Source organism: Pseudoliparis swirei, chromosome 10 (genome assembly GCF_029220125.1).
Source record: "Pseudoliparis swirei isolate HS2019 ecotype Mariana Trench chromosome 10, NWPU_hadal_v1, whole genome shotgun sequence".
Classification (NCBI taxonomy): Eukaryota; Metazoa; Chordata; class Actinopteri; order Perciformes; family Liparidae; genus Pseudoliparis; species Pseudoliparis swirei.
In genome coordinates, this window is record NC_079397.1 from 8,305,814 (window position 1) to 8,318,488 (window position 12,675).

General features: G+C 42.8%; 1 protein-coding gene across 2 annotated transcripts in view; it reads right to left on the bottom strand.

Annotated features, from left to right (window-relative positions):
- The window catches only part of scube1 (signal peptide, CUB domain, EGF-like 1), a 106,484-nt gene that overhangs the window by 67,458 nt on the left and 26,351 nt on the right, over positions 1 to 12,675 (bottom strand). For both annotated transcript variants that reach the window (XM_056424977.1, XM_056424976.1), the window contains exon 4: positions 3,502 to 3,636. In XM_056424977.1, coding sequence (XP_056280952.1) covers positions 3,502 to 3,636 — 135 coding nt within the window. The remainder of the gene's footprint in view (positions 1 to 3,501; positions 3,637 to 12,675) is intronic.

The window sequence follows — 12,675 nt, forward strand, 5'->3', positions numbered from 1 at the left end:
CAGAAAATTTGAATCCCCATGAATAAGACCATCTTCCTACCACTTTCACAGCCTCTTGTACTTTACCTTTCATGTGATTTATGTTCGGAGTTTGTGTCTCGTTTTGTGTCTTATTTTGAAGTCCTTGTGTTATCTGTCTCCCTGTGATTGTCTGCCCTGGTCCTGATTGTTTCCTTCTGTGTGATTGCTGGCCCCGCCCTCATTGTGTCCACCTGTGTCTCGTTCCCCGTTGTCCAATCACCTTCACCTGCCTGTGTATGTAAACCCTGTTTGTCTCATTCCCAGTGTGGCTTCGTACCGTTTGGTCCGCGTTTTGTCGTCCTGTCTAGTTTGTTGAAATAAATATTGGTTTTGCAGAAGTTGGGTCCTCTCTCGCTGCGACATCTGTGATACCTCATGACACTTACGACTTGACTTAGATTCCAGCTCAAAGACTTGAGACTTTACTTAGACTCTTGCTCAAAGACTTGAGACTAGACTCGAGCTCAAGGACTTGATTTAGACTCTAGCTCAAAAACGTGAGACTTGACTTAGATTCAAGCTTAAAGACTTGAGACTTGACTTAGACTCCGACTCAAAGACTTGAGACTAGACTCCAGCTCAAAGACTTGAGACATGATTCAAGCGCAATTACTTCAAATTTGATTTAGACTCCAGTAGACTTACGACTTGACTCTAGCTCAAAGACTTGAGACTTGACTTGGACTTTCACGAAATTACTTTTCGTCATCTCTTTGTTTTTGTGAAATACGCATGTGTTTGGGAAGTTGTGAGCAACCATTTACTTCCATTCATCAAGACTGTTCTCTGTGAGGAAGATAGTGTTTTTTTCAAGATCTCAAGATAACAGTAATTGACGTATACATTCTCATTTTGGGGTGATTTATTTGTTTGAGTCAAAGTACCAAATTTTAAAAGTCCTGCTTTAAGTAAAAGTAAATCAGTTGTATCGCCACTGCTATGAAGCACACATATTTAATAACTGTAGTACACCACATACAGAATGTTTGTCCCTCATTATTTTATAGTCTGTATGACTGTCCATATGTGGTCGGATCGAGTGTTTGAAGTCCTGATCCAGTTCTAGGCGGAACTCTCGGAGGATGACATCAAGAGATTGAATAAAAGGAGATGATAATGAAGCAATGGGTCACGGCAGGGAAGATGGAAAAAAAAACATGGAGATTCCTGTGGGACAGCGGGATGCTGCTGCTATTCCTGAGCAGGAGACGGAGAGGAGACAAGTGTCCAATTGAGGACCTCTGGGAGGGGGTCTGTGCGGTTAGAGGCTCGCCAGAGCAGCTTGTTTATTGTGAACATCCCTCTTACAGGAGCCGGAATGTTGATGTAAAGAAATGGTTAAATAAAGTACTCTTAGCATAAAAAAAGGAATTAAAAATATGTTGACCCACAAAGATAAATGTATCAATGATAATTCAATTCGCAATTTTAATCTGTGGTCTCATGCTCTCAATCCACTGTATAAAAAGGAGAAATCTCAATGGCTGAGCCCTTAATTCTGTCCCAAAACCATATATACAGTACAGTATACATATATATATATATTTACATGCTGGTTCACAGGGTTTCCATTGAGCAAACACACGTCTATTTCTGCATCTCTTTTACAGAGAATCGTCTAACTCGCTGAGAGGAGAGGTCCCTCTCCGCTGCATTTGATCTCCCCATCAGTCTCGGCCTTCTTCTTTTGTATCATCGCAAAAAAAGTTGACAAATGACTGACCCCGACACGGCGTCTTTGAACTTCAACGCCACACAGTCCCCATTCACCGCCCGCTTGCATGTGAGCATTGTGCGTGAGTGTGCGAGCGGAGGGGCAAACGAGTCGGCCTCCTCACCTCGGGATCACCGCTCCCTCGGACCAGAGGCCATAAATTAAAGGCGACAGGCGTAATGGGTAGTGGGGGGGTCAAACGATTTAAAGAAATCCAAGGCCGCTGTGGGTGTGGAGGCCGAGCCAGAGGCATGATGATGTCAGTGCCCTCCCACGTCTCCTTGTGATCCAGAGAGACGGCCACAGGGTCACGCACAAGGGGGGGGGGGGGGCAGGCATTGGTGAATTTAAGTTTACATTTTTTACAAAAAGTAACTGGATTATTTTTGATTAGAATTGAAAAAAAAAAAAACGCATCTACGAATACTTTTTTTGCGGGGAGGGGGGGGGATCATACATTTGCCTAAATTAAAGTCACAAAATATGTGAGACAAAAACTCCCAATCCTAAAGCTCGTCCTCTCTGACGGACGTCTGAGAGCCTGAAAGATACATAATTACATGTTCACGGTCTCCAGATGATAGGTGGAGTAGTTTTCATCAAGGACTCATGTAAACATTGACCGTATAGCAGGTATAGCTACATAAGAGGTCATGGGGTCACCACAGGTCATCGAATCCCAAAACCAAAAGTGTCAAATTCATGGTGCTACCATAGCCATTACGATTCACCCATCCATGAACATCTGTACCGGATATGATTGTAATCCATCCAACAATTGATGAGATGTTTCAGTCTGGAAGAGCCGATATTACCAACCTTGTACTTGGTTATCTCTTTTCTAGTCTTCCGACCACTCAGAGCTCTTTACCACTACATGACATCATTCAATTCAGTTTATTTGTATAGCCCAATTTCACAAATTACAAATTTGTCTCGGAGTGCTTTACAATCTGTACACATAGACATCATGCAGCCATTCACACACTAATGGGAGGAGCTGAGGTTCCACCTGCAGTGACTAACATGCACACACATTCACACACTGTAGAGCTACAGGAGCGATGTGCACAAGGACACATCGACAGGGGCTAAGCGGAGCCGGGGATCGAACCACCGAACAGTCGCACAACATCGGCCATATGCAAAGAACTTCTACATTTTACACAGGATTCATACACATGTTGACCAATGGATTTCCAGGACTTTTCCAGGACTTTTTGTGAAATCTTGAGTATACTGTATACCTTAAATGACACAAATGAATAAGAGACAATAGTTTGATTGGAAGAATAAATATCTATATAAATGTTTATTTTTGTAATCAAACTGCCTACATTAACATATGAACAAACAAATGTCCATGACTTTTCCAAAACGTTTGGGATTAAATGTGTTTTAAGGACTGTTCCAGGCCTGAAAATAAACATTTTAAAATTCCAAGACTTTTCCGGGTTTTCCATGACCGTACGAACCCTGTTTACATGTCTGTTCCTAAGGGGCCCATCAACTCCTAAAGAATCATATTTACAGGAATAAAGTGTCTTTTAATACATTTAACCGTCTTCCTTCAGCATTACACCAACCAGAGCAGAGCAGCTCTGATCTATCCATTTCTTCACAACTTTGCATGGATTCACTCCACCAATACTAAGAAATAATAATAATAATTCTCAAGTCATTTGAGCAAACAGATCCAGTTCGCCCAGAACCTCTGAGACAATGTGACCGCTGTGTGGAGGTGGAACATCGGGCAGGAGACTCACCATCAGTGCGGTGAATGCAGGTGTGCTGGTTGTCGCTGAGGAAGAAGCCCTCCGTGCACTGACACTCGTAGCTCCCCATGGTGTTGACGCACACCTGCTGGCACCCACCATTGTTGTCCACGCACTCGTCCACATCTGTCAGGGAGAGATAGAGAAAAAGGGAGAGAGAGAGAGAGAGTCAACCACGGCAGCCGAGTAGCCTTCACAAACAAACGGTCTTCCGAAATGTCAGATGAGGGGGATGACATCAGAGTTGGGAATGTGAAGGTTCACACACACAAACACACACACACACACACACACACACATGCGGCATCCTAACAGGCGTCTGATCCTGGTACCCAAAAGGGGCGAGATCAAACTCCTGGCACCAGGCTATAACGGGGGTCTGACAAGGTGAGCGTCACAGTGTGTGTGTGTGTGTATGTTTGTCTGTGTGTGTGTGTGTCTGTGTGTTTATGGGGCCTCCGCTGTGCCGCTGAAAGGCCAGTAAATTTCCAATGGGGCATTTTGATGGGGGCTGAAGTGAACTGCAAACTTGTAACACCCTCAACTGACTTTAACAGGGATCAAACACGGCTGTGTGTGTGTGTGTGTGTGTTTGTTTCCATTGTGTTTAGTCCAGACATGGGCAAACTACGGCCCGCGGGCCACATCCGGCCCGTTAGGCTTTTTAATCCGGCCCGCCGAACTTGTCCAAATCGCAGCTTTGTTTACTTCCGGTGTGCGTTGGCGCGGAAAGTACTCGTCACACGAAACCCTTCACCATGATTTGTCAATCCGTTTGTCTGTCAACATTTTGCGAAAAAAACAACCAACTCAGTAAATCACAAGGGACCCGCCCACCACACAGGTGAGGCTCATTTAGAAACAGCCGCAGTGATTTTGGCGAGCAGCGCGGAGCCTGGAGGGGCTGCAGAGCCACGAGGAGGAACACGCAGCCAGAAGAGATCCACTTGGACCGGGTAAGTTTCTCTCCTAAACGTTACGGTGTCCGTAATGTGTGCGCGATGCTGACTAGTATTGTATTTTACAGAGAGGATTCACCAGCGCCTGCAGCGCAGCCTGCAGCTCCACCTGCCCGGCCAGCAAGGAGGTCTCGTAACACAATGTTATTATAGTGAAGCCATATTGTAAATAGTCTGTGTCAATAGTTGTGTTCTGTTTTCTATTTCTCAACATGTATATAATGTAGATTTATTTATTTATTTATGTACAATACATATTTATTTGAAGAAGAAAAAATGTAATGGTCATTTTTTATTTGCACACACCCCATGAAACTTTATCTGCAATATGAAGTAATTTCTCAGTCCCATCTTTATCATTTTGGTGAATATGTGACAGACCACATCATTTCTACTCAAAAAACGATAATACAAAATGTAGTTTTCTACATTTATTTACATGTATCTAGCATTGTATTCAGATATTTCACTGCTTTTGTGAACCTTTGACCTTTTGGTAAACCAATTTCAAAAACAAAAACAGTTGGTCCACATGAGTAAAGGTGTATTTTCAGAAGCGATATGAAGAATTTTTAAAAATCGAACTTCAATTTTCAGCTTTAGGGCAGGGCTCCAGACTAATTTTTTTTACTAGGAGCACAGTGGCCCCTAACTTAAAATTTTAGGGGCGCAAGCAGAACATTTAGGGGCGCACACTATAAATCGACTTGCAAAGTTTTCCCATCATTTTTACTGTATTACTGATAAATAATTTGACAATATACAATCTTATGCCTGTTCGCCTTCATGAACTGCAAAACATTCACAACAGAGAACTCTTCAGAAGTTACTGTATTGAGTTTAAACATATTTTAAGAGAAAACATACCTTGAGCATGTGCATGTTGCACTTCGATGTGGCCAATCAAAACATTTGTTGGTTTCTAGAGATGCACCGATCAGGTTTTTGGTGCCGATCACCGATCACTGAAATCAGTATCTGCCGATCACCGATAATACCGATCACGGTGTCGATTGAAGCATTCTATTTAATGTGTAGCATTATTGCTATGAGGACTATGAGGAAATACATATATAAAGCAACTCAAACATTAAAGAAATGACCGATTTCTTTAAACATTTAGGACTTTTACTTTGAAAAATGTCCTAATTGATACATTAAAATTGTTTGATTGCTATTGTAGGGGATTTCAGATATGTATGGAACACATCTGCATCATTCATTTCCTGGAACTCTTGGGGAAATCTATAAACAGGACTTTTCTTAACATACAAAAGACTGACTAATTTTTATAAACTCTTCCTTGGTCCAGTAAAAATGTTTTAATGTTAGCATAATTTAAGCTAAATCTCAGAAACGATCTATAAAGATACAAAATCAGTTAATTGTTTACTTTTATATGTTAGTGTATGATTTGTCGTCATCTTATTTTGAAAAACGGATGTTGTTTTACGTGGTTCTTTGCGCTAACTTTGCAAAACCGGATGTTGTCACGTAAATCCTTCCGCTAACTTTATCAAAACCCTCGGGCGCTCCCGATCGAATGCGTTTACCGTCAACATCAGTCTATAGGGGCTCAGACATGTGAGTGTCGGCTGAGTTGACCCAGTGATTCAACTCGGGGGACGGGGACGCCGCTCGGTGCATGAGGATCCCCTCGTGGACCTCTGACCTCTGTCGGCCCTCGCCGGGCGCATTGTCTCCGTTGCGGTTCGCCGCGATTGAAACGTCTCTGATAGTTCTCGCAGATTTTATGTCATCTGATCGGCCAAGTTTCATCAAAACCGATAATGGGAATATCGGCCGATCAGATCGGTGCATCCCTAAATAAGACTGTGCTGTCCGAGAGCATGAAGTCCTGCTTCCAGACTGAAATCAAGGGCTCTCGTCGACTTCCCAGGCCGAACTGGGATCTGATTTAAGGATTGTGGTCAAGCCCCCCCCCCACTTTACTAACCCATATCCTGTTTTACCAACACCTGGCTGATTATAAGAAATAATCCAACATAAATCAATGAATCTTGGAAGCTGCACAGTGGCCCCCGCACGGAGATACCTTAGCTGCATGTCCATCAGGAAGTAAAAGCTGGCCTGGTTCTGCCCCATACTCATAGGCCCATAAAGCTCCAGTACCTGTGTATTAATACTGCTGTGTTACCGTCCTCATTCAACTCCAGCTTTGTTTTTATTTCACTTCCTAACGCTGTTTTAAGCAAATTTTAACAGATGTCATATATGAGACTGATGCATTTCATTGGCAGGCTGGAGAGAGAGAGAGAGAGAGAGAGAGAGAGAAGACATGCATCCATCTCCAGGTCAAACTGATCTCTGCTAACATTTTTGCATAAACAAGCCACTGAGAGTCTGTTCTGTTTGATTCTGCTCGTGTAAACTTGCGTACAATTTTGTTTAGACACGACGGGGATGTGCTTGACACATCGGGGTGGGGTGGGGGGGAGAGCGATGAGCGAGGGTGGAAAGACAAAAGACAAAACAAGTGAAGAAATTAATTTCTGGAAAGTTTGATCCTAAGGAAAATCACAAATGTGCGCTCTTTACTAAATATATATATACATATATATATCTATGTATATATATATACATAGATATATATATTCAATTCAATTCAGTTTATTTGTATAGCCCAATTCCACAAATTACAAATTTGTCTCGGAGTGCTTTACAATCTGTACACATAGACATCTCTGCCCCAAAACCTCACATCGGATCAGGAAAAACTCCCAAATAACCCTTCAGGGGGAAAAAAGGGAAGAAACCTTCAGGAGAGCAACAGAGGAGGATCCCTCTCCAGGATGGACAGATGCAATAGATGTAATGTGTACAGAAGGACAGATTTAGAGTTAGAGTTATATATATATTAGGGCTGTGAAACTATTAAAATTTTTAATCAGGTTAATCACAGGTTTCTGTGGATTAATCATGATTAATCCCATATATACATTCAGGGTTTTTCCTGGGTCAAAATGGGTCTTCAGTGCTCTCAAAAATTTTTTTGTTCATTGAGTGAGTGATCAGCAGCTGGCCGCTCGGTCCATTCGCGCACCTCACAGTTGCGTATTGATCAGACAAGAAGACACGCTTATCAACTCCAGTGTTTCCCCTCCTATTATAACAGGGGGAAATCTCCACCGTCCCCCTGTAATTTTCGTCTACCCCCGTCAACAATTCTCGGCTCGCGCGACAGAGCAATGCGCCGCGCATCGAAGCTCTGCGGCGACCGCGATCGACATATTGAACACCCCTGCATTAAAACATTAAAGAGCCGAGAGTTTTTTTCAGCGTGAGAAATACGATGTGTGGCGGGAGTGCGTGAGTTAAGACCGAAATGCGTGAGTCTCACGCTCAAGGCGTGACACTTGAGAGCCCTGCATTGCTCACCAGTGCGCGCGCCAGCATCGGAGCTCTGCCGCGCGAGCCGAGAGAAGAGTTGTTGATGGGGGGGGGGGGGGGGGGGGTGCAAGTGACTTTTTTTCGTCCCAATGTGCCGGCATCCGAGCTCTGCGGCGCGCGAGACGGAGATCGGAGTCGTGTTAACGCGACACGTAGAGACAGAATGACATGCTGCTGGTTAGAGACGACCAACAACAGACGGATTGGAAGCTCATTCTGCGCATGCGTTAAAAAAACAAAACTAGTTAAATCTGTAATTTAATTAACTGAGTTAACGCGTTATTTTTCACAGCACTAATATATATATATATATATAGTCAGGATATATATATATATATATAGAGAGAGAGAGAGAGAGTAAAGATATATATCTATATATATATATAGAGTAAATATATATACTGTATGTATTGTGGCATCACAAGGGGCCAGGTAGTGGAGGGACGTTACCTTCCCACTCTAGTACAGCGGCCACCTGACAAAATGGCCGCTCGGGTGGAAACTACAGCTCCCAGACTGCCTCACCACGCACCCAGCTGCAGGTGCTTAGGACAACTAATTGAGGCAGGGCTGGGAAGCTTAAGAGGAGACAGAGGGGAGAGCGGAAGGAGGGAAGGAGCTGGACAAGCCAGGAGGAGAAGGGCCTTCAGTATGAACCCAAGCGCACGAGAACAACCCAGAGGAGGACTTTGTTAAATGGACTTTGCTGGAAGATAAGTATTGTTTAAAGAACCTTTTTCTCCCCCCACCCCGGGACGCTTTTTGTTGAACTATGAACTTTTTCTTATTTTTGTTGGAATAAATAAACCTTCCCGTTCATTTTAAACATTTCACTTTTGCCAGTTTTTACTTCTCCCTTGCACTGCCCCACCCTAGACGGCACTAGGGACAGCCCGTGACGTGACAGTATATATATATAGTGTAAATATATATATGGATATGTGTTGCTTGATATAGAGTAATAAAGATATACATAGTGTGTAGGGGGGCCAAATGGTCAATGCCCCCCCCAAACAGTGACACACTTTACGGCGATGTCGTGTTTTCTCCTTGTTTGTAGATATTTTTATTGATATCTATCTATAGATATTTTTATTGATATCTATCTTTATATCTGATTTTTGAAATGTCCCCACTTTGGGACGAATAAAGGAATATCATATGTATATATATATGTGGGGGGCCAAATGGTCAATGCCCCCCCCCCCCCCCCCCCAAACAGACGCACACTTTACGGCCATGTCGTGTTTTCTCCTTGTTTGTAGATATTTTTATTGATATATCGTCACTTACACTGGTCGATATGAGCAGGAAGAATAATTACAAGCTAAACCGGTTTCAGAGTTCATGAAGGCAGCCTTGCTGTGAAACCATCCTTTAACCATCCTTATATCTGCCTGGTCCCGCCCACCTCCTGTCCGTCATATGCCGGACCTCTCCGTGACACGCCGCTGCGCCGACAATTCTTAGATCTGAACATGACGGCGTCGGAAAGGAAAATAAACGTGCGTGAGGCTCACCGGACGTGCACCGAGAGAGACCGGCACATTGGGCCCAGCTGCGTCCAACCCAAAACCAAATAAATAAAGTGTGAATCAAAGAAGAAGAAAGGAGCCACGACAGGGCCCGCTCTTTAATCAAGCGTGCAATTACGCAATCTTAAATCAATTAGTGCCCTAACTTGTTGACACAGTGGCATCTGGGACATGATGGAGGGACTTCCTGCCCGCTCACGCAAACCCAGCCCAGAGCGCCGTTTGTCATCCGAGTTCAGAACACCACAAGGTTCTGAGGTTTCTCAATCTCATGAAAAGCCACACTGTCTTTGTTGCTTCTCACAAGCCAGAGCGTGCGAAAAAAGTACTAAATAACTTGAGTGTTACACACCACAACAAGCTCACAGTCTTCTGAGGACTTAACATCATGTCCCCATGACGAATAAGTCAGAACGGTTATCAGCTGGATCTGTCTGTGGATCTGTCCTTGTGGATCTGTCCATGTGGAATTCCTGTTTTGTCCATGTAGATCTCTGGGTGGACACATACTGCCGGTATTAATTCAGGGTTCATACACATGTTGACCAATGAATTTCCATGACCTTTCCTAGACTTTAAACCAAATTTCCATGACTTTGAAATCTCGGTGTTTACATGTGTTTATATGACACAGTAAAAGAAAATGTAAAGAATAAATATTGGTAAAAATGCTTATTCTTTTAAATCAAACTGTGTAAATGAACATATGAGAATAACACATTTAAAGGAATTTTCAAAAACTTTTAGGACTATATTTTATTTAAAAAGGCCTGGAAATAACTTTTTTTAAATGTCATGACTTTTTCAGGCTTTCCATGACCGGACCTGTTGATTGCGCGTGCCTGATTCATACGGTAAATCTCTTGCTGAAGGAGACACTTGAGAGCGTCAAGACAAACACTGAGGTCCTCGTTGAACTGGGGTTTGACAATAGGCCGACGTGTCCGTCTCTCTGAGGCCTGTTTCTACGGTTACCATGCATCACTCTCCAGTGATGACAGTCAAAACAAAGCTGCTGACGAGATGTTGCCCATGAGTCAATAACCAGGAACGCATTACCCAACATGCAGTGGTGTATCTAAATATAGATCCTACTAAATAAACCCAAACCTGAAACACAACCTGATCCCCCTCAACCAGCAGTCCTATTATGTATTCATGTTATTTATTGAAGACTTAATTGATTTGCAATGACCAGTATTTTAAATCACATATGTTGTTTATTCCTGTTGCTTATTCCGGTTGTTTCTTCAGGTTGTTTATTTCTGTGGTTTATTCCTCTTAAATCCTCTTGTAATTCCTGTTGTATACTCCTGTTGTTAATTCCTCTTGTAAGTCCTGTTAATTTAGTTGTTTATTACTGTTATTCCTGTTGTACTTCCTGTAGTTTATTCATGTTGTTGATTATTAATGTTTAAAATGTGTGTTTATTCCTGTTGTACTTCAGTAAAAATGTGCTGTTGTATTGTTGTCACATTGACTTAGGTTCCTTGTATAGCTGGTTTCAGGCATTAGTCAAACAGTAAACAATTTGAAAGGTCAAACAAGTATTAGAGTTGGATCATGAAGGACCACAGCAACCATCAAGATTAGGGCAAACGTTAATTAGCCGCTTGTCGAGCCACTTTTCAATTGTGGCAAAAAAAGAAATGCTAATTTGCCGTCGGTTTGGATGAATAAACTTTAGTTTAATCAAACTGGAGCTCACAATATAGATATGGAGAGAGGTCTTCAGGAATTATTATTTTTAATGTTCTTTCATGTCAACTCTAGTATTAGCCATGTTTCTGACCCGAGATGAGCACTTTACGGGAATATTTAAGGTCGGCAGCAGAAACAGCTGAGCGGTCATGCTAGGTAAATCTTACGAGCAGTATTCAATTAAGGCGTTTCCATAATTCCTCCAGCACATCAACTAATTTTTTAAAGTATAAAAGATGTAACATAACAAAAACTTCCTTCGCAATTGAGGAAATATGTGATTAGAAACACGGCCAGAAGCGCTAACATCTCATTAAATGCATGAATAGTTCTGTCTTCATACTGAGCGGTCAGCCTCGAGTCGCGTGAAGACAGTCTGACTAATATATCTGAATGTGGAGAGAGGAACAGAAGGAAAGGGGAGAAAGGAACAGAAGGAAAGAGGAGAGGAAACAACAGCAGACAGCGATCAAGGTGATCAGATGAAATGAGATGTACAAGGTCAGTTAGAACAGACGAGACAGAAAAGAGACAAAGAGATGGAACAAAGAGAAAGAAAGCAGACGGCAAGGGAGAGAAGAGGAGGAATAAAGAAGGAGACAGGAACAGAAAGAGGGGGGGGGGTCTCCTCCATTAGTCTGTTTTAACAGATGTCCTAAAACAAAGACAAATAAAGCAAAACATTATCACCTCCGAGGGAAGTACAGAAGGAAAGAGGAGAGGAAGACAAGGGGAGAGGAGAGACAAAAAGTGAGAAGAGGAGAGAGGAAAGGAGTCAAGATAGGAGAGAATAAAGGATAGACAGTGAATAGAAGAAAATAAAAAAGAAAGGAAATGAGAACAAAGGTAAGAAGAACGAAAGGGAGGGAGGGAAGGAAAGGAAAGGATAAATGAAGGAAGAAAGAAAGGAAAAAAGAAAGAAGTAATTGTTGGATGAAGAAAAAAGAGGAAAAAGGGAATGGAAAAGTGAAGAATAGGAGGAAAGAAAAGTATGAATGATGAAAGGGTTGAAGGAGGGAATGAGGAAACAAAGAGGGGAGACAAAAAAAGATGATGAGGAATGATGGAAAATGGAGAGCGGCGAGAGGAGAAGGAACAAATAGTAAATAAAGATGCCACATGAAGCGAAAGGAGGGAATAAGACGAGAGGAAAGAAGAAAGGAACCACAGCCTCTTACATTTTGATTTCATGCTCTAGCGCCTCGTCTCAACACGCTAACCCTCTTTTAATCAGCCGCGGTTCATTAAGGCTCATCCAGCATCTCCGGCTTCCTCCCACCGGGCCGTAAAGACACTAACCCGTGTGGTGGACTCACTTCCACTGCCGCCTCCGGCTCACCACAACACAGTAAGTGCCGCGGCGGCGGCTAACCGGCGAGCTAACGGCTGCTGACATCGGGGCCCGTTAACAGACAGGAGGTAGGCAACACGAAACATGTGATGACACAACTACAGAGACGACCACAGCGTCTTCTTTATAGATGGGAATTTCTTTAACTGCTGGCTTCATAACATTATTAACAAGTGTACAGGGCCAATATCTATGCTGTAACAGTCCA